The 27,667-nt window shown below is 37.4% G+C and overlaps 1 protein-coding gene across 3 annotated transcripts in view; it reads left to right on the forward strand.

The window, feature by feature from the left end:
* ZBBX (zinc finger B-box domain containing) overlaps nucleotides 1–27,667 on the forward strand; it is a 116,693-nt gene that overhangs the window by 71,909 nt on the left and 17,117 nt on the right. For all 3 annotated transcript variants that reach the window (XM_043594971.1, XM_043594973.1, XM_043594974.1), the window contains 7 exons: nucleotides 6,997–7,106; nucleotides 7,730–7,827; nucleotides 9,004–9,083; nucleotides 10,982–11,121; nucleotides 17,028–17,335; nucleotides 20,674–20,827; nucleotides 21,617–21,733. In XM_043594971.1, coding sequence (XP_043450906.1) covers nucleotides 6,997–7,106; nucleotides 7,730–7,827; nucleotides 9,004–9,083; nucleotides 10,982–11,121; nucleotides 17,028–17,335; nucleotides 20,674–20,827; nucleotides 21,617–21,733 — 1,007 coding nt within the window. The remainder of the gene's footprint in view (nucleotides 1–6,996; nucleotides 7,107–7,729; nucleotides 7,828–9,003; nucleotides 9,084–10,981; nucleotides 11,122–17,027; nucleotides 17,336–20,673; nucleotides 20,828–21,616; nucleotides 21,734–27,667) is intronic.

Below are 27,667 nucleotides of genomic sequence, written 5' to 3' on the forward strand. Positions count from 1 at the left end.
AGTTGTTTTATGGTCATATAAGATCTGTATTGGGAGGTACCTTTAAAGGCTCACTTTGCCCTATAGTAGTACTGTTCACACTTCATTGTGCCGATGAATCACCTGCCGACTGTGGCAAGATACAGATTCTTCTTCTGTAGGTCTGGGTGGGGCCTGGCACTCTGCATTTCTGAATTTCTAACAGCTCTCAGCTGATATTTGTGTAGGTAATTCTGCATTTTGAGGAGCAAGGTATTGGAGGACCAGTCTAGAATGTACCTGAGGAGGGGTCATTAAGCCCTTGCTTCACCTTCATTCATACAAAACTATCTCCTGGAATGGCCCATTCCATTTTTGGAACATTCTGCCTGTTGTAGTATCTCCTAGTGAGCTGTAATTTGTTTCTGACTGGTTTCTAAATATGGTCTCAATTCTACTAATTAAGCCAATACAGAGCAACTTGAATTCCTCCTCTCCGTGGCATTCCTTCAGATTTTTGAAATCAGCCTTCATGTCTTCCTTGAAGTTTCTGTTTGACAGGTTAATATATGCCCCCATGCCCCTTTAACTGTTTTTCATGTGGCACATTTTTTAAAAATTTATTTCGAAATAGGGCATACAGAAGAGTTGTAAAACAGTATGAAGATTTCCCACATATCATTCATTCAGCTTCCCATAATGGCAACATCTTACATATCCATAGTGCATGTATCAAATCCAACAAATTAACGTTGGTACAATATTTTTAACTAAACTACGGACTTCATTTGGATTTCACCAGTTTTTCTACTGTTGTCCTTATTCTACTTCAGGATCCAATCCAGGATCTCACATTGCCTTTTTTGTCATAGCTCCTTATCCATTATAGTTCCTCAGTCTTTTCTTGTCTTTCAAGACCCTGACATTTTTAAAGAGTACTTGCCAGATTTTTTATAGAATATACTCAACTTGGGTCTATCTGATGCCTTTTCATAATTAGATTGAGGTTATGCATTTGGAGGAAGAATAACACAGAGAGGATGTGCCCTTCTCAGTGTGGTATCACAGGATCATGCTGTCAGTGCATCTTATTACCAGGATGTTAACCTTGAGCCCATGGTTAACGTGGTGCTCACTGAATTGCTCCGCTGCACACTCATTCTTTTCCTTTTGTAATTAAGTTCTTGGGCTGTTATACAGAATACCATAGACCACGTAGCTTATAAACGCAAACACTCATTTTTCAGTGTTTAAGGCTGGAAATTCCAAGATAAAGGTGCCAGCAGATGCAGTATCTGGAGAGAGACAGCTCCCTGGTTCATAGATGGCCATCTTCTCACTGTGTCCTCACATGGCAGAAGGGACAAGGGGTCTCTTTCAGATCTCTTTTACAAGGGCACTAATCCCATTCATAAGGGCTCTGTCCGTATGACCTGATCACCTCCCAAAGGCCCACCTCCTGATACCATCACTTTGGAGTTAGGGTTACAACACTTGAAACATTCAGAACAGAGCTTTCTGCCCTGGCCCCAACAAGGTTCATGAACTTCTCATATGCAAAATATGTTCATTCCATTCTAAGAGCCCCCAGATTTTCACTTATTGTAGCATCATCTCAAGTCTAAAGTTCATAGTCTCATCTAAATATCATCTAAGTCAGATATGAGTGAGATTCAATGTATTATTCATTCTGAGGCAAATTGTTCTCTAACTGTGAAATTATGAAATCAAACACGTTATTTGCTTCTAAAGTACAATGGTGGGACAGGCATGGGATAGATATTTCCATTCCAAATGAGAGAAATAGGAAAGAAGAAAGGAGTAGCAGATTCTAAGCAAGTTTAAAACCCAATAAAGCAAATTCTATTTAACCTTAAGTCTTGAGAATTAGCCTCTCCATTGATGCTCTGCACTCCAGGGCCCAGTGAGGTAGAGGTCCCACCTTCCAGACACACTAGAGCAGGGGTCCTGCCTTTCACACACACTGAGGCAGTGCCTCCACAGCTTTACTAGGCAAGGCTGGGACCCCAAGGCTCTGGGTGGCTTTGCCCCCATGGCTTTGGGTGGCCCATTCCTATGATGGTTCTGTGTGGGGTCACATGCTTGTGACTTTCTTGGGTGGGAATCATGTGGCTTGGCTAGCTTGGTGTTACAGGGGCATCCTTGCCCCTAGAGATTCACTGGGCATTGCTCTAATGGGGTCTCCCTGCTGTGTGGCCTACAGCTTTCTCTGCCTGGGATGGGAGGTATAGCCCCGATGAGTTTTGAATTGCCTTTGGAGGTCATTTTTCCATTGTCTCTGACAGTGGAAAATGTGTCTTCTATTTAGATGGCTGATCCTCCTATCAGATGACCATTTGGCCATACACTTCCTGTTCCCTCCTGAATAGGCCCTCTCATTCTTTTCAATGTGTAAATTCTGATAATATTCCAAATATTTAAGTTTTGTTTCTCTTTTGACTAACAATTCTGTCTTTAAGTCATTTCACCCTTGCGTTTTACTATGAGCAGTCAAGAGAATCCAAGCCTTTCCTTCAATACTTTGCTTAGAAATTGCCTTAGCCACATAACTAATTTCATCCCTCTTAAGTTCTATCTTACATAAAACACTAGGACACAAACACAATTCAGCCAAGTTCTTTGCAACTTTATTAATTAAAATTGCCTTTCCTCCACTGTCCAATAGCATGTTCCTTATTTCCATTTGAAACCTCAGCTGAATGGTGTTTACCATCCCTATTTCTACTGATACTCTGTTCAGGATCACTTAGATATTCTGTAAGAAGACTGAGGCTTTTCCTCACTTCTCCTCTTTTTGGAGTCCTCACTGGAATTGCCTTTAAAGTTTCTTTCACAGCTATATAAGGTTTTTTTAGTATGAACTTTAAACCCCTTTCAGCTTCTACCCATCATCAGTCAGTCAGTTCCAAAGCTGCTTCCACATTTTTAGCAGCACCCCACTTCTGGTACCAGCTTCTTTCTTAGTCCATTTGGGATGTTGCAATGGAATAACATAAACTGGATGCCTTGTAAACAACAAACGTATTTCTTCGAATTCTGGAGGTCGGAAGTCCAAGGTCAAGACACTGGCTGACTCAGAGCCTAGTGATAACCTGCTTCCTGGAGGCATCTATTTGGCTGTGTCCTCACATGGCTCTTTCGGAACTCTTCTATAAGGGCATCAGTCCCACATGGGGGCTGTGCCTTCATGACCTAATTACCTCCCACAGACCCCACCTCTTAATGCCATCACATTATGTATTGGGATTTTCACACATGACTTTTGAGAGGGGGCACAAACATTCATATCAGAGTGATTGATAAATGTTTTAGGGGAGATGCCTTGAGATGATACAAAATCTTCTTTTTACCTAAACTCTCCTCTACTAATTTTAGTATTTACCTGTGGAATTTTCCAGCAGCAGAGTAACTAGTGATTTTCTATTTCCTTCATTTCTTCTATATTTATTAATTAGAATTCTTCAAGGAAGAATATCCCTACTTCCCCTTTCATTTGTTTATTCAGTTGTTTATTTGTGTGGACTCATGGATATGCATTTTTTAATTAATATTAAACACTATTGTTACTTATTTTGTGGCTCAAATAGTTCCTGCCTTGACCCCTGAGAGCTGTTTCAGGTTGACTCCCCTCTTCTTTCAATGCATCCTCATCCTTTTTTGTTTGTTGATTTGTTTGCTTTTAATATACCTTCATTTTACTGGCACCCAACATGCATTTCTGTGCCCGAGCCTGGAAATAACTTCTCCAAGTAATCTTGATTCCTTTTTTTTTGAAAATGGTATTAAGAAACCAAGATCTAGATTATAGAGGTGCTCATGGCTACGCAGGTAACACAGAGCCTATTTCATCTCAGAGAACATCTAGGAAATATATGTATGTGTACTTACCACTATACTCACATAGCCAAATTTATTTCTGTATCTATATACCTGGGTATCTATTGAGGTAAACATGAAGTACACTCCTACTTGACTCCAAACCAGCATCACATCCTTTCTTTGCTTATTTGTGGTTACTTTCACCTACAATGAGAATCCTGGCTCTCATTATCTATGATATATTTACTCATTTATCAGCCCGTGTGTGTGTGTGTGTATGTGTGTGTGTATGTGTGTGTGTGTGTGTGTGTGTGTGTGTACAGTTGTTCCAGAATTTCAAACTAATGTTACTGTGAGAAACAAATTTACCAACTAGAGTGCATTATTTGTATGTAGTGTTTTTTATCTTTAGCCTACAGTGTCTAGTCAAAAACTTTTTCTCCAAAGTTTCTGAGGCCATGGTGCTCATTTCTTTCCTACCTCCATTAGAGTAGCTCTGCCATTCCCTGGGTTATGTCCACATCCTGAGTACTTTTTAAAAATTGAATAGCATAAACTTGTGTACAGTTCTATGGATTTTTACAAATGCCTGGAGTCAAATATTCATCATAGCACCAAACAGCACAGTTCCATCAGCTCCAAATTCCCTTTTGCTTCCCCTTTATAGTCAACACTTCTTCTCCAACACAAGGCAACCATTGATCCATTTCCATCCTTATACATTTGCCTTTTTCTGAATGTCATGTAAGTGAGATCAAACAATAATGTAGCCTTTTGTGTCCTTTATGTAGCAAAATGCATTTAAGAGCCATCCGTGCTCTTCAGTGAATCAAAATCCATTCCTTTTTATTGTGGGCCAGAATTTCATCATCCTGATGTACAGTTTATCCATTAATCTGTTGAAGAACATCCTGCTGATTTCTAGCTTTTGACAATTACGACTAAATCTGTTAGAAACATTTGCAAATGGGTTTTTGTTTGAATATCAGTTTTTAATTCCTTGGGTAAATACCTGGGGCCGGGCTGGCTAGATTGGTATGTGTATATTTATCTTTATAAATATACCTCCAGACCCTGTCTGCAAAGTGACTGCACAGCTTCCACACCTTCCTGCAATGTATGAGTTCTAGTTGCCCTCCATCTTTGCCAGTGCCTGGTATCTTTGGGGTTTTTTGTTTGTTTGTTCGTTTGGTGCTGGTCATTTTCCGAGGTGTATGGTTGTATCCCGTTGTGGCCTATGGTTCATTCATATACTGTTCTAGTCTAGTTATTCCTATGGAACTGCTGTCCAAGCTGTCTATAGCTCTTATAAAGTGTCATGCCCATACCAGTCTTTTAGGTCTGAAGCTCATTAGTGTGTACCTGTCAGTTAGTCTGCGTTCAATAAATACTTGTTTACATTTTCAGGAAAATCTGGTGAGGGAGTCTTACTCTAAGAGACGTTTCATCCTTTTATTTACATGGCATGATCTTTCGAGCAAGCACTGGTGCCAGGGTCCCAATATCCAGAATACAGACCTATTTTATTGAGTAACTAGTTGTTCATGGGCAGATCATTTAAACTCTCTTGGTCTATGTTTTCTCATGTGCAAAATACTGAATTTAGAATAAACAGTCAGTAGTTCCAGTACTCTGTTGCCTAGATTCTATAAGCCTTTGGTTCAGGGCTTTGCTCATGAAATTAAATAATTTTTTTACTTCACGAAGAAGGAGTATCTGAATAATAGTAAACTTACGTGCGTCTATGATTGAACTTTTTGTATACTATATCCGTGTCAAACTGGAAACAGGTTCCTGGTGGCCACGTGCCAGTTTGTTTTGACCTTTACTCTTTATATTTTCCATTACTTAATTAAATTATAGATGTAAGATGGTACGCTCATGAAGTTTGTCAAGACACAAAGCTGAGTAATATATAAATATTTTGGAGTGTTCTGATATATACATTATATATATTGGGAAAATTCACATAGCCATATATTGTCAGATTATCAAATCTTACTGCCTTTGCAAATTGTGAGAGAGGCCATACAGAGTAATGGTTAAGAACATTGGGGCGCCTGGGTGGCGCAGTCGGTTAAGCGTCCGACTTCAGCCAGGTCACGATCTCGCGGTCCGGGAGTTCGAGCCCCGCGTCGGGCTCTGGGCTGATGGCTCAGAGCCTGGAGCCTGTTTCTGGTTCTGTGTCTCCCTCTCTCTCTGCCCCTCCCCCGTTCATGCTCTGTCTCTCTCTGTCCCCAAAATAAATAAACGTTGAAAAAAAATATTTAAAAAAAAAAAAGAACATTGACTTGGGGAGGCAGACTCCTTGGGTTCAAATCCTCTTCTGTATTTACTACCTAAATGATTGTACAAGTTGGTTTACTTCTTCGTGCCTCAGTTTTCTCATACATAAAATTAAGATAACACGCGTGCCTAATTAATATACCTGTTAATCTTTAATACCCCAGATTTGTTAGAACTGAGCCTCGTACATTTTAAGCTTTGTGTCAATGCTACCTGTTAATATCATTAAGAAGGTCCTGACTTTTACACGGGGACTCCATGAACTGGCATGGTCTGGAAGGGCTGTAGCTATTTATATTCTTGACTAAAAGGTGCCACCTTACCAGGAATTGGGGAATAGCCTATGAAACCAATGCATAATAGTGACCTCTGAGAATTCCTGTGTTTTGTTGCCTTCTATACGAGATGGGCCATATCAAACTTCATTAACTGGGTGATAGATGCCATAGCTGGAACACACTACATTAATATTGGGAAAGCATATTTTATCACCCTGCTGGCTTAGTTAAAGTTCAGAAAAATGTCTTTAGTTTGCCTTGGGACCTATCAACATAATACCTAAGCGGTGATGCACAACACACATTCACAAATTAACTTTTTAAATAGTGTGGTATGTCAGGGACTCCATGTGGCTTGTAGAAACACTTACTTTTGTCTTTGATTTTCATCTAAATGAAAAACAGTAGGACATGCAATTGAAAACTCTTGTATGATGTTAATTTGATTTACGAAATTATTTTAATAGATGAAGACTCTGTTACACAGTCATACTTTTCTTCCATGAATCAGAAGTGTAGCTTTGGTTTCATCATTAGTTTTGTATGCTCATTCATTTGTGAAATAAATCAAGATCTTGCCTGGGAAAGTTTCAGGTAATGTATTTTAGTCTTTTAATTGCTTCTCGTTCTGTAGAACTCCACAGGAGCAACTTCGAAACATGCTGCCAGATGCATTCATACCTCAATGTAACACTGCTGGTGAGGCACAGTGTTCCCAGAATGAAAATGATGAAGACAGTGATGGTTAGTTCAGTCTTGATTAGATATTTTCTCATTTATTATTTCAAATTTCAAACACTAAGCATTTGTTAGCATCTGCTTTTTTGTTTTGTTTTGTTTTGTTTCGTTTTACTATATTACCCTCAACTGGACTCTGCACCCTTTATCTGTAGCTCAAAATCAAGCACACTCTCCTTCCCATTTGATAGATTTACTTTGCCTTAAATTAAATAGTTGTTTTTTTTTAAGTTTATTTATTTATTTTGAGAGAAAGTGTGAACAGGGGAGGGGCAGAGAAAGAGGGAGAGAGAGAATCCCTAGCAGGAGAATCCCTCTGTGCCTGGTGGAGCACGGAGCTCAATGCAGGGCTCAGTCCCCAACTGTGAGATCATGACCTGAGCTGAAATCAGGAGTCAGATGCTTGATTGATTCAGCCACCCAGGCATCCCTAAATGGTTGTACTTAAACGTTGAATGTTAAGAAAATGTGTGTTTTACTTGAGCTCGGGAAACTGACAGCATATATGTATTAGTGTGGGTGCACAAGAGAACGTTATTCTCTTATTGTTGACTATGTTATTTGAAGATAGGGAATTATCAGGTGTAGTATATCCTTTAATGACATTATTTCCTAATCTTATTTCCTAGTTGAGGAGACCAAACAATACCCAGCACTTTTTCTGCCAGTAGAAGAATTTAACATAGAGAGACCCGAGCCATCTCTAAATATAGTTGAACTGGATGATGTAAGTGCATAATGACTACCCTATTACTTAGCAAACAAGAAATTCAAAACATATAGTTATAACTACATATTGTTTTCAACACTATTTTTTTAATTAAGCATTGTTGGGGGAAAATCTACAAGAGTTTGAATTTAAACATGCTGATAGGAATAAAATGGTATTGTTTTTAATGTAGGCAGTAAATTTGTGAGCTGAATTGATATTGTGCTATTTTTGGAAACATATAGTGTGGGAGATGAGAAGACATTTTATTCTCTTAGCTTATAGAAATGTAGTTTAGTGCTTGTTTTATTTAGCCCTTTATGTTATCAGTCTTTTAAACAAAAATTGGTCTCCTTATATGGTGTCTATTTACTATAATTTGTATATATGTAGTTTCTTGAATGTCATCTAGTATTATTTTTTATTTAAAGAAAAAATAGTACTAAGATTTAAGGGATTTAGTGTAATAACTTGAATACAAACCTCTAGAAGACACAAAATAGAATCACCTGAAAGTTGAGCCAGTCAGAGCTGGAGCTTTAGGATGAAGGTTTAAGTTGGGACAAACTCAGCACATTTCTGATTTTCCGGTCATCTAGTAGCTGAATGTACTACTTGTCCTCGATATTCCTCTTCCTGTGATTGTCACAGAAAAAGGCTAGAAGGGAGGAAGTACCTCTCTACTACTTTCTTCTTCAGGTTAATAGCTTCTGCTGTGTGTGTGTGTGTGTGTGTGTGTGTGTGTGTGTATGCGCGCACGCTCCTAGCCACATTTTTATTTCCCCTCTGGATAAATTGTTAAGATACTGAACAAATAAGCACACATGCTTACATATGTGTGTGTGTTCTTGGCATTAATTAGTTGATGCACAGAGTAACCTTGTAATATGCTGGCCGGAGAACTAAAAACACCTCAGTCACTAGCCTACTTTGCACTCAGTGGTTACATAGTAAAACACCTGTTAACTGTTGTTTCTAGGTGTGATAGTAGTAATGACATGACTGACACAGCCAATGCCCCCAACAAATATTTATTGCGTTAGTTCTCCTGGAATTGTTCTATGGTACATAGTCAGAAAGCACGTGACATTGCTTGTAGGGAGAAAATTCTCTAAATGTTATGTACAAGTTAGATGGTTAATGTATAATACATTTATTGAACATACTAATATTATACTACATACATTTAACAAGACTTATGAAGAGGAATTTGAAGAACCAGGAAACACAGTGCCCTACAAAGTTGAGTTAGCAGATGTAGACAGTCAACAAAGGTAAGATCTTTCTAAATCGCTTTTGATGTTTATTAAAAACCTACCCAAGAAATCAACTATCTCTTTACACTTGATCTTAGCCAAAAGGCCGAGAAGCGATTCAACTATCTCTTTAAATGAGAAATTCATGGTGTAAAAAACATGACTTCGATATTAGAATATATTTTACTAAAGCCATGTTTAAATTTGTGCACAATATTTCTAATATTTGCCAATATTCAATAATTAGAAAAGTGACTATAATGATATGTGTATACTCTTACCTAATATCTGGATTATTTAATAGATACTTCTAAATTTAGCATTATTATTTGAAATGGCTTACCAAGGATGATATATTTTGTATGGGCTTTCTTTGTATTTCCATTTTCTATGAACCCTAAATAAAAACAGATATATTAATGATTAGTTTGAGAGATAAAAAGATGTCCCAGACTATATATTACTTTCTAGGTAGAGTTTACTATGTGATGAATTAAATAAATGAAGCATGAAGCCTAACAGTTCACTTTGTAACTATTTTTATAATTTTGTCATTTCCAAGTGAAAAATAACATCTAGCTCTGTTAGTAATGTTAAAAAGTACTCCAAGTCTCCTTTGCTGTTGAAATCTTAGCTAGAGTTTCATGTATTTTGACTACAAGGTATTAAATTGGGCAAACAGCAGAGTGAAGTTCCTACTAAGTAGCCCCAACCCCATTTTTTGTTTATATGTTCAGATCAATTTAGAGTCTGTCAGCATTTTGGAATAGCAGTGGGCCTAAGTGATGCTCTTGGACCTGAAAAGCCCCATGTTTGAACACATAGACTCACATATCTAGAAACAAATGTGCTTTTGGCAGGAGACAACCTTTTGGTCAGTAGATAAGAGATTTGTATGGATTACCTAAGGAAATGAATGACATTTATGCTCTCTAATTTGATTCCTTTATATATCCTATCACAAGTTCTGCTTTGACCTCCATGTTATAGAAGCCAGAGAAAGTTACTGATGATGGTTTGGCAATAGTTTTGCACTTTGGGTTTGGAGGTGTCCATGGAGTTTCTTCTTTCCTAAGAAGAATCATAAAGGATCATAAGTGGCACAGGAGCATAATCCAGGAGCTTTTATGGTGGTGCTATGTAAAGCTTACATAAATATCGGGTATTATTAAATATATTATTCAATTTATAGAAAATGTTTAAATTGTACATATGTTAGTATATAGTAATCATCATTAAAAACTGAAAATATGACTCTGATAGTTCAAATGAAAAGTTTATGTAAGTACTAAAACCTAGATTTCATCAGATTTCAAAGAGCTTGAAAAGGTAACTCTCCATTTTTAGAAGAAAGAATATAAGGAACCAAACATATTTCAGAATGTTTGTTTTAAAGAGAGAGAGAAAAAGAGAGAGAGAGAGAGAGAGAGAGAGAGAGAGAGAGAGAGTGTGTGTGTATGTGTGTGTGTGTGCACGCAAGCAGGGGGAGAGGGGCAGAGGGGGGAAGAGAGAGAATCTTAAGCAGGCTCGACACTCAGCGCAGAGCCTGACATGAGGAGCTCGATCCTCTGACCCTGCGATCATGACCTGAGCTGAAATCAAGCATTAGATGCTCAACTGACTGAACCACCAGATGCCCTAGAATATTTTTTTAAGGAAGCTCTTAATTGACATTGTTGACATTGTTCAGTTAAATCTGATTTGGTCCAGTTACCTGTGTCTTTAAACCCAAATACTATTTAGTTACTTGTGGTTTAGAATGTGTCCACAGTAAGGTTAAAAAAATATTAAATTAATGTAAACAAACCTATTCCTTAAAGGTTGTATTGTATTTGTTTTAATAAGCTGGGACTTTTTACTTTCTTTTTTTATCCTTTCTTTCAACTCTTTTCTTTTGCTGTCCCTAAACATGAAAGTTGCACGTTTCATAATTATCAGAATACTTTTCTATATGAAAATGACATTCATCAACATCATGTTTTCACCAAGGGAAAAGCAGACCTCTTACATCTTCATCTGAACAACAGCTCTTCCTCCTGTAAAAATAACTCAAAAGGTAACTTTTTTTTTCTTATGGATCAACATGATTAACAATGAATGTTGGTACTTTAATAAAACCAGGTAGGTATTTCACTATGTAAAAGCTTTACCTATTTTGCTGTTCATTTAAAACCCCACAAAATTTGGTGCTTAGAAAACCTTGGTTGAAAATATATAGTTTTCTAGCAAATACCCTTTTCAGTCAATGGACAACAGTGTTTGTATCCAGAAGAAAAAACTGCCTGTGTTGGTTGCTACCTCTAAAAGTTATTATGGACTGAGAAAGCAGCATTTAAAAGATTACATGGATATGCCTTTAGTGACAAAAATCTAATTGGCATCCAGTTGCCCTCCCTTGCGTTAAATCTTCTCCCCAAATATTCAGTTTTGATGTAAAGTTTTACATAAGTGATAAAACCAAACCAAAACAAACCATCCTGTTTATATATCTACATTATTACTAGTAGTTGCCTTAGAATTTATAGATTAGGATGCTGTGTACAAATGTCTGGTTTCAATTTCCAGATGGTGAGAGCACCATTTAAAGATAGTCACAGTAAATTATCCTGGCTTGGAAGTCAGATTTCATTTCCATTTCTGCCTTAAATCATTGTGTGACCTTGAACATGTCACTGCTTTCTTAGATTGCATTTTCCTAAGCTAAAACATAGGAATTAGATTACTTCTAATCTGCTTTTCAAATATTATTTCTAATCTATTTAGTATTTTCAGAAAAACTAATAAAAATATCTTGTGTGAAGGACTTGAGAGATACTTGAGAGCATTATTTAAAATAGCTAGTTATAAAACTGATGATTCCCTTCTGATTGGGTAGTAGATGGTAGAGAACTGTGATTTGTGGTCATCCTGCTGGACTTGACATCTTCAGCCAATAAGCCTATAAATTATTATGACCAACTATAAGCTATATCCACATGGGAATTTAGGACTTTACAGGGCTCCAGACCTAGTCCAGAAGATATTTTTTGATCTACATGGAACATTGTGTCCCAGTTACCTTTGGGGAAATGCTGAATATAAATACCCATTAAGTGTTACTTTAGGGGAGCCTGCGTGGCTCAGTCAGTTAAATATCCAACTTCAGTTCAGGTCATGATCTCGTGGTCCGTGGGTTCGAGCCCCACCTTGGGGTCTGTGCTGACAGCTCAGAGCCTGGAGTCTGCTTCAGATTCTGTCTCCCTCTCTCTCTGCCCCTCCCCACCCCTGCTCTGTCTCTCTGTCTCTCTCTCAAAAATAAACATTTAAAAAAAAGTGTGACTTTATTTTTTATTTTTTTTATTTTTTTAACATTTTTATTTATTTTTGGGACAGAGAGAGACAGAGCATGAACGGGGGAGGGGCAGAGAGAGAGGGAGGCACAGAATCGGAAACAGGCTCCAGGCTCTGAGCCATCAGCCCAGAGCCTGACGCGGGGCTCGAACTCACGGACCGCGAGATCGTGACCTGGCTGAAGTCGGACGCTTAACCGACTGCGCCACCCAGGCGCCCCAAAAAAAAAGTGTGACTTTAAAGATGCTTGATTTATTTATAGACTATTTTTTAGAGAAATTTTAGGTTCACAGCAAAATTTAGCAGGAAATACAGATTGTTCCTACACACACACACACACACACACACACACACACACACACTCTGCCTTCTCAAACTCATAGCTTCTCCCACAATCAATGTCCCAACCAGAGTAGTACATTTGTTACAATCAATAAACATGCATTGACACACCATTATCACCAAAAGTCCATAGTTCACAAGGGTTCCCTCTTGGTGTTGCACATTCTGTGGATTTGGACAAATTTATATAATAACCTGTATTCATCATTATAGTATCATAAAGAAATAGTTTTAGTACCTTTAAAATACTCTGTGCCCTGCCTTTTTATATTACCTCCCTCCCACCTAATTCCTGAAAACCACTGATATTTTTACTATCTTTATGATTAAGCCTTTTCCAGAATGTCACATAGCTGGAATGATACAACATGTGATCTTTTCAGATTGTTTTTTTTTCACTTAGTAATATACACTTAAAGGTGACTCCGTGTCTTTTCGTGACTTGATTGATCCTTTTTAAAAAATGTTTACTTTTCAGAGAGAGACAGAGAGAGAGAGAGAGAAAGAGAGAGAGAGAGAGAGAGAGAGAGAGCGCCTGAGTGGGGGGAGGGGCAGAGAGAGAGGGAGACATAGAATCCAAAGCAGGGTCCAAGCTCTGACCTGTCAGCACAGAGCCAGATGCAGGGCTCCAACCCACGAACTGTGAGATCATGACCTGGGCAGAAGTCAGAAGCTTAACTGATTGAGCCACCCAGGAGCCTTGATCCTTGTGTGTGTGTGTGTGTGCGCGCGCTAAGTAATATTTTATTGTCTGGAAATACCACAATTTATTTATACATTCACTTACTGAAGAACAACTTGGTTAATTCTAAGTTTTGGCAATTATGAATAAAGCTGCTATAAATATAAACATCCATGTGCGAGTTTTTGTTTGAATATAATTCTCAACTCATTTGGGTAAATACCAAGGACTGCAATTGTTAGATCATATGGCAAGAACATGTTTAGTTTTGTAAGAAATCACCAACCTGTCTGCCAAAGTGGCTGTACCATTTTGCATTCCCACCAGCAATGAATGAGACTTCCTGTTCTCTACATCCTTGCCAGCATTTGGTATTGTCAGTGTTTTGGATTTTTGTCATTCCAGCAATAGTGAAGTGGATTTCATTGTTGTTTTAACAACTTACAATTCCCTAAAGGCATATGATGATGAGCATTTTTTCATATGCTTATTTACCATCTATTTATCTTCTTTCATGAAGTGTCTATTAAGTTCGTTGGCCCATTTTCTTATTGTTCAGATTTTAGATTTTTTTAATGTTTTGGATAACAGTACTTTATCAAATATGTGTTTTGCAAATCCTAAGTCTGGTCTTCTCATTCTCTTGACAGTGTCTTTTACAGAACAGATTTTTAATTTTAATGAAATTCAGCTTATCAATTGTTTCTTTCATGGATCCTGCCCTTGGTGTGTGTCTTAAAAAGTCATCACCATACCCAAGATCATCTAGATTTTTATGTTTTAAGAGTTTGAAAGTTTTGCATTTCACATTTAGGTCTACCATTCTTTTGAGCTAATTTTTGCGAAGGGAGTAAGGTCTGTTCCAGATTAATGTGCGGGCATGCAAATGTCCAGTTCTAGCACCATTTGTTGCAAACACTGTTCTCCATTGTTTTGCCTTTGCTATTTGGCAAAGATCAGTTGACTATATCTATGTGAGGCTATCTATGGGTTCTCAGTTCTGTACCATTGATATGTTTTTCTATACTTTTACCAGTACCACATTGTCTTGGGTACTATAATTGCACGGTAATTCTTGAAGTTGTGTAGTGTTGGTCTTTGACATTGTCCTTCTCCTTCAATTCTTCTCCTTCTTCTCCTTCAACAGCCAATGTGTTGGCTTTTCTGGGTCTTTTGCCTCTTCATATAAACTTTAGGATCAGTTTATCAATATCCACAAAATAATTTGCTGGGATTTTAATTGGGATTGCATTGAACCTATAGATCAAGTTGGAAAGAACTGACATTTTTGCAATATTGAGTCTTCTAGCTGTGAACATGGACTATCTCTCCATTTATTTAGTTCTTTGATTACTTTTATCAGAGATTTCTAGTTTCCCCTCATATAGATCTTACATATTTTGTTAAGTTCATTCTTTTAAGTATTTCATTTTTGTGTGCTAATGGTATTGTGTTGTTAATTTCAAATTCCACTTATTCATGTTGATATATAGGAAAGTGATTGACTTGTATCTTGACCTTGTATCCTGCAACCTTGAAATAATCACTTATTAGTGCCAGAAGTTTTTTTGTGGATTTGTTCAGATTCTGTACATAAACAATCATGTCATCTGTGAATGAGATTAGATTTTTTTCTTGCTTCCCAATCCGTGTACTTATTTCCTTGTTTTATTGCATTAGCTAGAACTTCTAGAAGGATTTTGGAAAGGAGTTGTAAGAGGGGATATCCTTGACTTGTTCCTGATCTTAGAGTTAAAGCATCTAGTTTATCATCATTAAGTATGATGTTAACTATAGGGCTTTTTTATAGGTAGTCTTTATCAAGTTGAGGAAGTTCCCTTTTATTTCTGGTTTGGATCTATTGATATGATCTTGTGATTTTTATTCTTTAGCCTGTTGATGTGACAGATTAGATTAATTTTCAAATGTTGAACCAAGATGTCTAGTTTTTATGACTTAATGGGACTTCCATTGAATAGACTAAATTAAATCACACCTCTATTTTTTACATCAGATTTTAAAGATTAATAAAAAGGCTGCTTTGTTACCTCTTCAGCAGTAGTGGAATTATGCAATCTTGCAAAAATATTACAGAGGTTAGTTGTAGACATTTACATATAGAAAATGGCATCTCTTGGGGCGCCTGGGTGGCTCAGTCGGTTGGGCGGCCGACTTCGGCTCAGGTCAAGATCTCGCGGTCCGTGAGTTCGAGCCCCGCGTCAGGCTCTGTGCTGACAGCTCGGAGCCTGGAGCCTGTTTCAGATTCTGTGTCTCCCTCTCTCTGACCCTCCCCCGTTCATGCTCTGTCTCTCTCTGTCTCAAAAATAAATAAACGTTAAAAAAAATTAAAAAAAAAAAAAGAAAATGACATCTCTTTGTACCATAAAATCAACTAATTTCTATTCAAGCTTTCAAGGAAAATACAGCATTATTGTGCAAGTTTCATTAAATTGAAGAGCCTTTATAAAATTTTTCTTGTAAAAGTATTTCTGTGTTGTATAAGTAACTGCCTTTCTTGTAGTAATTGTGTGATTTAAGAAGTGATAGTTGTTGGAAATGGAAGTTCTAAATACTATGTGTAATTGCCTGGCTATACAAACATTTGATTGCAACGAGTAAGTCCTTTGAGCAGCAAGGCAGAATTTACATCACTGGAGAGTATTTTAGTCATAGCCTTTACTATTTTATACCATCTATTTATAGAGATAAGATATTTATATTGGAAAGAGTATGGGGACAATCAGATGAAGCTATATTCAATCTGGATAATGATATACATATTTTTATTTAAAATGAATGCAGTATGATATAAAAATTATTAAATAATTTTTATTTTTCATAAAATTTAGACCAGTGTTTCACAGTCCTGGCTGCACATTATGATCACCCGAACAATTTGGCAGGGTGGGGGTGGGATGGGGGGAGACAGAAACAGTGCCGCTCCCAGTGTCTGATTTAATTGGTTGGGGTCAGGTCCATACGTTGACAATTTTAAAGAGTACCTTCAGATGCTTCCATTGTGCACCCAGGTTGAAAACCAATGCTCTAAACCAAGTCGTTTACTTAAAGCAGACATAATGAGGTGGTGACTAATGTAATCTTGCTCATTTTGTAGCTTTCCAGAGGCAGGTGTCCCAGCTTAAAGGTTTTTCTGTCCCCTAACTGGTACTGCTCTTGCATCTGGCACATTTCCCTTTGCCCTCACCTTATCACTAACCATTCTAAGGAAGAGAAGCAAAATGCGGAAATAAGGCTCTCTCTGTATTATTTTTCATAAATTGCTATTGTAAAACTTGGCTGAGAGAGGATGTAGGAAAGTGGGAATTGAGCCACAGGCTGAAATAAAAATGTGCATCAATTTCAAAATTTCATTACAAAATAAAATTATGCCTCCTTCCATTAGTCTAGCTCATCAAGGTTTGAATGTATCAGTAAATTATGATTATCATTCATGAACATAAGCAGAGTAAAAGTATTTTAACACTGATATGTCAGTAAAGAGATGTTGACAAAATAGTGCTTATTGATAAGAGTTTACACCATATAAGTTTTCATTTATTGACAGTTTAATCAGTGTATTTAACTTCGTAAATAATTGTTTTCAACAGCAGTAACTTCAGATACAAAATTTGACACCATTGTGGATCCTGATGTTTATTCTCCTGCCACTGAAAAGTTAGGGGAAAGCAGCTTTTTTGAAAGAAATTTCAAGGAGAAAACTATAGATATGGAAAGTAATCAAAAGTCTGATGATTCCTGCATATCACTTGAGAGCAAGGATTCTTTGCCAAGTATAGGTTTAGAAAAACCTTCCACTAAGGAGCAATTATCTCAGAACATCAAAGAATCCTTGGAATTTAGCAATCTGCATGAGAGGCCAAACCCTGAAGATTCTAAAACTACAGAGTCACCACTGGTAAGTCTCTATTATGTTTATTATATTAAAAATGCTGTAAGAAATGTCATAAGACAATACATTCTTAAACATTACTACCTATTGAAGTTACAATGTGCTACCTTATATTATCATGAGATAGTTGAAGAATGACTCATATGGGAAAGAATGCTAATTACTTACAGGACAAATTCTAATATGGTAAATGCCATGATAACAAACGGGTTTTCTATGACAAATAACACTCTAAGGCCCACGTCATGCACCATAGTAAGAGAGCTGTTACTCTTCTAAATGAAATTTATTATTATGAATAATTTAGTACAAGAAATCCTTTCTAGCTTTTTACTGTATAGTCCCGGGTTTAAATGAATTAAATGCAGATATGTAGATAGAACCAGTTTTTGTAGCCTAATGTAAGTATAAGGTTTTAAAGGTAATTCCTTCAAAAACATGGCTAATAAAGATATATGGGTTTAGTTTGTATTTCATCTTAGAGGAAGAGTAAAGTAGCTCATTGTTGCATTATTGCCAAGTTTTGAAACTGTATTTGAATTTCTGTTCTATATATTAAAAATCTTGGGTAATCATGATTACCTAATACATTTTTTGGAAATTAGGCAAGTCAGATATTTGAACAACCCTTCAAAGTCATTTGAAATGAATCTCTGCGGTGCCTAAACTGAAGTGGGGGGACCAACAACATAGAAGAAGGAATGTTGAACTGCTGCCACTTCTGCTGGGGGGATTGGATTTTTGTGCCCACTTTGTGATGGGCCTTCTTCCCTGCTGAAGTGCAAAAGTGGGCTGAGATCTTTGCAAAAACTTGTAATCCCTAGAAGTCTCCTCAGTCACTGAAGGACTACCCTGGGAGATGTACTCAAAGATGCAGCAAGATGAAGGGCAACTGATTTCTGCAGAGGATCTGGGCCAGGTCCAGAAATATCTTCCCTGAAAAACGGATATCTTGGGCTTTCTTTGAGTGTAGGTTTACAGTTTAAGTATACATCTCTTACTTAGAAGCCCCAAGTCAACAAATTAACATTAATTTTAATCCGTGTCTATTGATGCCCTCATATGTCTGCCAAAAGAAATCCATTCCCTTCTAGAAGACATTCCCACAATTTAGCCAATAATAGATTCTCAAAAGTAAAGCCTCATCACAGATGAGCGTTTCTTCCACCTCCCACAATGAGGAAAAACAATCATAGAGTGAATTTCTGCAACAGAACTCTAATTTTCTGATGTCCACCGCATGTGCAGTGTCCTATGCTATGGGAGAGGAATCCTGAGCATATGGACCCCAGTTCTTGTATACTGGGTGCAAGCCTGCCTGATCTTTGCCCCAGGGGGAGACCTTGTCTTCCGTAACCTAATAAAAGGCATTTGGTCCAAACTCACAGATACGTAATCTGTGGTAATTTGTGTAATGGAAAGCAATCTAGCAGTTAAAATGAATGAAATAGAACTGTTTTTATTTACATGGATACATCTCAAAAATATGAGATTAAAATTTAAATATAAAAGGACACCCAGAGTTAAGTCAATATTTTTTGAAACATTGAATATAACTGTAATTTTTTATGGATACATTCAGACATAATAATAGTCAAAAACATGCATTGGAATAGAGTATGTCCACTTCAATGCAATAATACAATTAACTCTAAAGACTGATTTTTTTGGTATGGATAGCTAAAGCAAAATTTTAAATTACTGATATTAAACTGTGTGATCAAGTCATGTTCAATTACATATCTAGATATTTAAAGTATTTCATAATTAAAATTGAAATGTTAAAAAGGTACTACTCATATTTTTATCCCTTATACTACATTGGTAAAAAAAAAAAAAAACTGGTAAATGATCATGTCATAGAGAATGGTGCCTTATACACAGTGGTAGAATCAACTTTATTTTCATCCCTGATGACTAGACACGAACTGTTTTAATTTTTCTTCCTGCTCTAGTAGAAACCATTCCTTAAGCTACTTAAAGAGACTACTTTAAAATTTTTTTGCTGGAGTCAAAAACTTAAGAGTGAGGAAGAGTTTTTAGCAGTAGAATTTCTTGACTTCCACTTGGGTGCAAGATAGTTGAATCTGCACTTCAGTTTTCAGATATTGAGTCCCTCATAAAGGTGGAATCTGTGGAATGAAGTACCAAGTTGTAGGGCAGCAGCAGTGGGGTAGGATAGGGTGCCAGGAAGAACAAGGTCTAGTTGGGAGCTCTTGGTTCTGGCTTGGAAACCACCAGTAGTTAACTCTCTGAGTTTGGGAAACAAGCAAGCAACCCCCCTTTCTTTGTTCTTATCTGGTAACTGGTGCTTCAAAAAAACGGTTCCAGAGTGGCAGTTGTCTAATCCAATTAAGAGCTGCACTAAAACTGAAGGGTGCTGTAAACTGGTAATCAGTGTCTGGGAGGGCCAGGGAAGATGTCATGAGCAGAGCCAACTTGGACTTGTCTTTGAAGGAGATGCTTCATCGGTCACTATCTTTGTTTTGTAATATTTTGTCATTTATATGACTTATAAATTTGGATAACGTTATAATACATTTTGTGTTGTTTACTCCCTTCAAACAGGCAGTGCTTGGGCATTAATTAGATCCTTTAGGGAGTTGTTAAATACTGAGAGCACTCTGATTATATTTTAAGCCCATCTAGAGTCTCACTTCTGAATCTCTAATCTGTTTCTTAACTAGACTCATGTATGTTTTAGTCCCATTAATATTCTTTCCTAGAATGAAAGCGTGTCGTAAAAATGAATTCATAGGGTGGGGGAATAATCCCAGGCTTCAAATCAGCCAGAACCTACTTCTGCTAATTTCTAGCTGTATAAACTTCTCAAGTTACTTCGCTCGCTCTTACCTCAGTTTCCTACATGCATATTTGCTTCACAATAAGTATTTTGTTAACTTAGATTTTGTCTATGACCAGATTTATTTCCTCAGTATTCTGCTTTCATCTTCGAAATTAGTTTCTGTACACGCAAAGATACTAATGCAAAAGCACAGCATATAGGGGACATTCTGTTTTCCAGAGTAACTTATACATGAGGACACTAAGGGAAGAAAATATAAGAAAGGAGGAAAAAAACCCCTTTATTTTGTTTTGTGAACTTCTGTCTTCCTTGGATCAATGGAACTTTCAGATAATTACTATGTCGTGGTTTAGATGTTTTTCACAACTTTTACTATCTATAAATGTTGTGTTATTGTCTATGTCTTCACTACTAGACCCTAAATTTGATGGGGATGGAATCTGTGCCAAGAATGAAGTAGGTGCTCAATGAATGAATGTGCTGCTTTGTGCTGATGAGATAAAGCAAACTTAATTTTGTTGAATATTTTGTTTCCTAGTTGTTACGAGAAATAGCCCTCAGAAGTAAGCCTATAACTGAACAATATCAAGGACTTGAAAGATTCTTTGTTTTTGATAAAAATGAGAGACTCAACTTACTTCCTTCTCATAGCTTAGAATGCAGCTATTCCAGTACTAGGATTACAACTGCAGGTAAATTCAGACACAAAATCAGATGGCCTGTGGACCAACCTAACGGTTTTATGACACTTTTTTTAAAAACAGTTCATCCTCATTTTGGGAAATACTGGGTAATTCTGTTCAATGAATAAAGTCATTTTCTTCTCCAGTTGAAATTATTAACCCTGTGTGAGTTGCTGCATATTTGTGTTTGAGGCCATTATCAGAATGTGAGAGGACATAACTATAATGAGGTTGAAGAAAGATTATTTTTAGAATTTAGAATGTAGCCCTTACTAAATAGTGAAAGAGAAATTCTTTGAATCACTTCATTAACTGTTAAGTATTGTATGATGATTCCTAAATACCATCTTAAAAGCAAATCTCCAAATCTCAGATTCTGTGAGATTTCTGAGACATATCTGTAGTTTCCTTCTGAAAGTTACCAATATTCTTAGGTTTCCTAAGAATTCAAATGTATTTATTCATGTAGAAACTGTTATACTTTATCTTGTTACATACTGGAAAAAATATTTGTTTCTATTCAAACGTGCGTGTGTGTGTGTGTGTGTGTGCGTGCGTGTGTGTGTGTGTCTAATATGTTTGCAATTTAGAGTTTGCTTCTTTTTGTTAAGCTATGCAAATCTAATGTTGTTTATTGTATCATTATGAGATTCTGTCTCTTATAATATATACCTCACTGTTATGAATGGTCCTTGCTTAGCTAAATATTATCCAGGAAGACAATAAATAAAATAAAGCAATAACATGAATTTTCCTCCTTTTCAATATTGAAATTAGTTTACCATTTTCCCATATCAGGAGACCGAGAGTGGATGCCAGGCCACAGCATAAGTGCCTCGGCTGATCACGCAGTTGTCTTGGGTGTTGTGCAGACTGCCCAGAACCTGTCCACGAGCAGAACACAGCGAAAGAGGGGTAAGGACAGCCTGAAGGCCACAGCACCATATTGATGGCTCCCTGTTTTTGTTTTTGTTTTTTTTTTTAGTTTGTCTCAGCACTTTACTAGGTACCTGAAAATTCGTCTTTGCAGTTTCATAATGTAAACTTATTCATTTTAAGTGGCTGTCTTACATTTTGTCTCCAAAACCAAAAAACCAAGAGTGGTCCTGATTCTTCTCAAAGACATGAGTTAACTTTAGTTATTTTTGTAACAATGTATTAGTGAATAATATTTTTTTTAAGTGTAGCTCAGGGTATGTTGTGTATTTTGAGCAATCCTTGTAAAATACCTTCTTGGTTTTGTTACACTCTCAGGAAACTGTATTTATACTAGATTTTGCATATCATTCATTTGGTTCATATTATTATTGTTATTTTTAAACATGTATTTCTTTTTGAGACAGAGAGACAGAGCACAAGCAGGGATGGTACAGAGAGCGAGGGAGACATAATTCCAGGCAGACTTTTCACAGGTTGTGCAGAGCCTGGTGTGGGGCTCGAACTCGTGAGTCATGAGATCATGACCTGAGCCAAAACCAAGAGTCGGATGCTTAACTGTCTGAGCCACGCAGGCACCCCACTTAGTTCATACTATGATTGGACACAGCCATTTGTGAAAGGAATGGTTTAAGTTAAGATTGCTGCTTGTAGCTGTGGTTAAGATACCTGTGTTCTAAACCTAGCGCTGAATGTGTTAACCCTGGAATCTTGATTTCAGTTCAACTCCATTCTCTAACCAAAATAACTGCAAGATTGTCTATAGGATAACTCTTTTGATGTGTTGAGTCTCATGGTAATATTTTCCTAGGGCGTGTATGCAGAGAATTTTGACATCATTAAAATCAGTAGTTTTATTAGCTCATTATTGGCATCCAGTAATACCTGCTGCAATAAGTTTGCTTTAGGCTGAATGTCATGTGCAGTTGCTGTCGATGACTGATGAATTAAGACACTTTCTATAGACATGTGTTGAGTATGTTGGCATGAAAGCTGGGCCCCGAGGGAAAAGAGTTGCATGAGTCATGTTTCCTCATTTTTGGGGGCTCACAGGTTTGGGAGGAACAAAATGGGTTATTTACCTTCGTTTGAGGCCATCTTCGAGCCAGAAATTTAATTACACGTGATTTGTCCAAAAATGCAAAATCGATATGCCTCTCTTGCCCTAAATCCTATGACTAAAACTCCTTGGCTAGCTTAGATCCTTTTCATATGCACTTATGTTGAGAATCTGTCAGATTTAAAAGTTGTTTTGGGGTTTTTTTTTTGGAAAAACCATCCATTTATGATAAATGTTTTTTCTGGCTCTGTAATTAGGTACCTATTCTCACATCAAAGCCTTGAGCAGCTTCAAAAATTCTAGTTGCTTCTTTCTGAGCCAGTCAAAGGAACTGTTTTAACAAATTCACATGCATGCTATGAGGAATTTGTTACCAAGACAAATCTTTGTAAATAAGTAGCCAAATGCCTTTAAGTATCAATTTGGAGTGATCTGTTGAAATCAATAATTTACTATCAAAACATTTGCAGGAGTACTTACTTTAGGCCAGACACTGCCAGATACTGGTGATACAAAATATACCCTGGTCCCTGCAGTCCAAGAGCTTAGAGTCTAGTGCAGAGGTTCTCAAATGTTAGTTTGAACATGATCACCTGGGAAACCTCTTGTAATATGGATGTCTTGACCTCATTTTTTTTTTAATTCTTTTAACATTTATTTTTGAGAGACAGAGCACAAGACGAGGATGGGCAGAGAGAGAGGAAGACACAGAATCCAAAGCAGGCTCCAGGCTCTGTCAGCACAGAGCCAGATATGGAGCTTGAACCCATGAACCATGAGACAGAGCATGACTTGAGCCAAAGTCGGACGCCTAACCGACTGGGCCGCCCAGGGGCCCCTCGACCTCATTCTTAAGATTCTGATTTATTAAAGCTGAGATAAGGTCTAGGAATTTGCACTTATTTTATCAACAATTCCATGTTATGCTGATGTACACAGTCCAAAAACCATACTGAGGGAAAACTGCTATACAGAAACGTAAACACATAAATGACCGCATATAAAGTACACATCTTATAAAAGGACTGTGGGTAACATACTTTTGGAGACCAACAGGCGATTAATAATAGCATATGTGATCAGTTATGATAGAGGTAGTACATGTGCAGCCTTTTAGGAATAGAGATGGTAAAGTAATTGCTTTGCCGTTGAAAAGGGTAGATCACCAAAGGGTTAGGGACTAGGTGACATTTCAGCTGAATCTTAAAAAATGAATAAGATTTACCAGTTAGGGGCAGAGGGAAATGACTTTCTGAACAGAAGCAGTAGGCTGAAATAAAACTAAAAATTTCTTGGCTATGCTATGAGTTACCAAAATCATATTTTCTAAACTGATGCCAACGTATAAAGGAATTCTTCTGTAAGATTTTTAAGTTTGTGAACATAAAACTCTGATAGCTGTGAAATACAGCGGTGTTTAGCAGCAAGCCCACTGATCATTCCCCGCCCCTGCCCAGACCTCCTCCTCCCCCACCCCATCTACTTGTCTCCGCACAACCATATAAGCATCAGGAAGTGTCCAGGTCAGGAGCCATCTTGCCTCCGTCTGCCCACCACAGCCTCTTCATCCCTAGAGCCTGCTGATTTCAGCTCTAATACTGATCCTGAATCTCACCGCTTCTACCGCTGTTGCCCAAGATGAGCCCAAGCCAGTTGTCCATCATCCCTCATTTGTCTCTCAGTTTAACTTTTTGCCTTTCCTGAAAACAAGTTTCCATAATTAATTTCCATCAAATTCTACTGTTTATAGTCAGTGGGTGAATTGTTTATAGTCATAAAATTGTTTATAGTTTAGAGGGAGCTGATCACATTTTCTGTAAACTTACATCATAAATTGCATCTTGTCAATCTCCTGCTTGAAAGCGTCTTATAGTTTCATAGACAGCAGGACAAAATTGTTTCTTACCAGACATCACACGGCAGCACTGAGTTGGTCCTGCCTGTCTCCCCTAACCACGTCTTCTCCCACAATGCAGCTACGCTGGCTCTCTTTTTGTTCTCACACAGGCCACACTCTCTCTTGCTTGTTAGCTTCGAAATTTGCTCTCCCATCTAACCTGGGATGGTCCGCAGCCACTTTCTCTAACTTCACCCCCTTTTTCATATGACTGATTCTTTCTCATTTTTCCTTCTCAGCCCAGATGCTGCCTCCTTAGAGAGGCCTTCTGAACCCCCCTTTACCTAGTCTCTTGAGACCCCCAATCACGTTTGCCTTCTTTTGTCCTTCTCATAGAACCTGTTACTAGGTGAAATCATTTTACTTGTTAATTTTCTGCTCATCCTCTGTTTGGTTGGAAAGAAAGCAAGGACCTACCCTGTCCTTTTCATTGGTGTATCCTCAGCGGTAGAACACACCCTGGCATTTTGTCAGCACTCAGGAAGTGTGTCTGCATGAACGAAGCAGCGTAGCAGGACTATGTGTTAGTCTGGAGTACAACTGGAGGGTAGGAGCAGTGTCTCCTTCAATTCTGAGTCCTCTGATCCTGACACAGTGCCTGGCAGTTTTAGGATTTGACAAAAGATTTTGTAATTTAATTAGATTAGGTATTAATTCATAGGTTCTCAGAGTCAGAGGGGATTTAGGACATCATTCTGTCCAACTCCTAAATTTTCAGGTGAAAAATGCATTTGCATATCTCAGGTCACAAGGTGATTTCTAATTGAGTGAGATTAGACAAGTGCTTCCCACTTTAGCCTTCTTTCCATGAACCCATGCTGCTAAATAAAATGTACATATAGGTGTGAGAACTCGTAGAAAATACATTTTTGTATTTTATGTATAAATTCTTAGTAATTTACACAGTGGAACAAGAATATCCAAAGACAATGATGTTTTGCACACTTTATTCGGGAATAAAATAGTAGCTCTTTGCTCAGATGTTATTTGTAATTGAAACACTATACAGAAATCGTGTTGCTCTACTTATGTTTCATCCAGTTCTAATGTTTTAATTTAGAATAACAATGACAATTATTGGTTGAATACTTTTCAGTGAGCGATGCATGCTTTCATACCCGTGTCAGCATTCTTATGCCCTTTGACAGAGCACAAAGCATCCTTCCCTTTTATCTTTCCAGTATTTGGCCTGGTCTCATTAGTGGTCATACAGCGTGTATATTCTTTCGCTAATACCAAGGACAATTTCTCTAGTTATTTTTAGAGTATAACTGTGGTCAGTGGTAATTTCTAGTTTCCTAAGATTACACTGCCAGTAATGGCCCAAGTTGCTTCAAAAAGGAGTTTCTGATGTGTGTAATCTACAAACTAGACTTTAAAAGAAATCATGGAATGATCCTTTCAATCCTGGCATTTTTCATTGGTGCCAGTCTTTTTTCTTTTTAAGTTTATTTGTTTATTTTGAGAGAGAGACACACAGAGAGAGCAAGTGAGGGAGGGGCAAAGAGAGAGGGAGAGGGAGAATCCCAAGCAGGCTCTGCGCTGTCAGTGCGGAGCCTGGCGCAGGGGTTGACCTCACAAAGTGTGAAATCATTACCTGAGTTGAAACCAAGAGTTGGACACTTAAGTGACTGAACCTCCTGGTCACCCCATCATTAGTGCCAGTCTTAACGGTGTTTCAAATCTTAACCCTGGCAATAACATTAATAAGCTTGTATGTTAATAAGCTTGTGGAAAGAATGATGTACTCACCTAAATAAACAACAAAAAAGGAATAAAATTAAGGATCAGATTGAAGCTTCCTCTGTCACTGTGTTTCAGGTACTTTAAAATACACTTTAAACATATTTCCCATAGGAAAAAATTGTCTGTTTGTTGCGTGCTAAGCATAAATCTGACCCACTCCCAGTGTACTTTTTTTTTTCTCAGTTGGCATCAATTAACTTCTAATACTGTGGCAACCAGATGTTGTTACAAGAGTTTGGCAAATGTTTGTGTTCTTCTGAATTTTCTGAAGGGCATCTACATTATGTTAAATTTTTTCAACTCACATTTACCTGTGTTGGCAGAAGTCCAGTTCTTCCTCGTAACATCTTCCATTTATTTTATTTAATTTTTAATGTTTATTTATTTTTGAGACACACACACACACACACACACACACACACACACACAGTGCAAGTGAGGGAGGGGCAGAGAGAGGGAGACGAGACACAGAATCTGAAGCAGGCTCCAGGCTCTGAGTTGTCAGCATAGAGCCTCACACAGAGCTCCAACTCACAAACCCGTGAGATCATGACCTGAGCTGAAGTTGGATGCTTAAACAACTGAGCTACCCAGGCAACCCTCTTTGTTTTATTTTAATCAGAATTCTTCATTCCTCTGAATTTTACTTGACTGGGACACAGCACAATATAGATAGGAAGGTGGAGTTTCTCCATAGATGTAGAAGTTTCAGTGCGTACAGTTGAATTACTTTATGCTCATTGGCCTGTGCTTCCATGATTGTCATTCTTACTACTGCTTCCTTATATAGGAATGGCAAGTTTGCTTTTTTTTTTTTTGTATTATGTATTGTTATGTATTTGTGTACTTTATGTATTATGTACTTTTATGGATTATAGGTAATAGAGGAAATTATTTCCAAATTCTAGTCATTAAAGTAATCCACAGGGATATTTCCATTTATTTGTCTTAAAACATAAACACACTTTTGTCAATACATTTTCTTCAGAATTGTCTCTGTGTGCATAGACACAAAAAGGTCAGAATCTTATTTTAATTTATGCATAATTTCATTCCAACAAAAAATGTTTTCAAAATTGATTTCTGAAATGTTCATTAAAATTGGTGCCCTTTGGGACTTACCTTAGTCAGTTTTAATTGCTTATATAATTACATACTGCATTAGGATGCTTCTTAGGGTACTAGCTACATTCCAAGTAGATTTTTAAGT

Source organism: Prionailurus bengalensis, chromosome C2 (genome assembly GCF_016509475.1).
Source record: "Prionailurus bengalensis isolate Pbe53 chromosome C2, Fcat_Pben_1.1_paternal_pri, whole genome shotgun sequence".
NCBI lineage: Eukaryota > Metazoa > Chordata > Mammalia > Carnivora > Felidae > Prionailurus > Prionailurus bengalensis.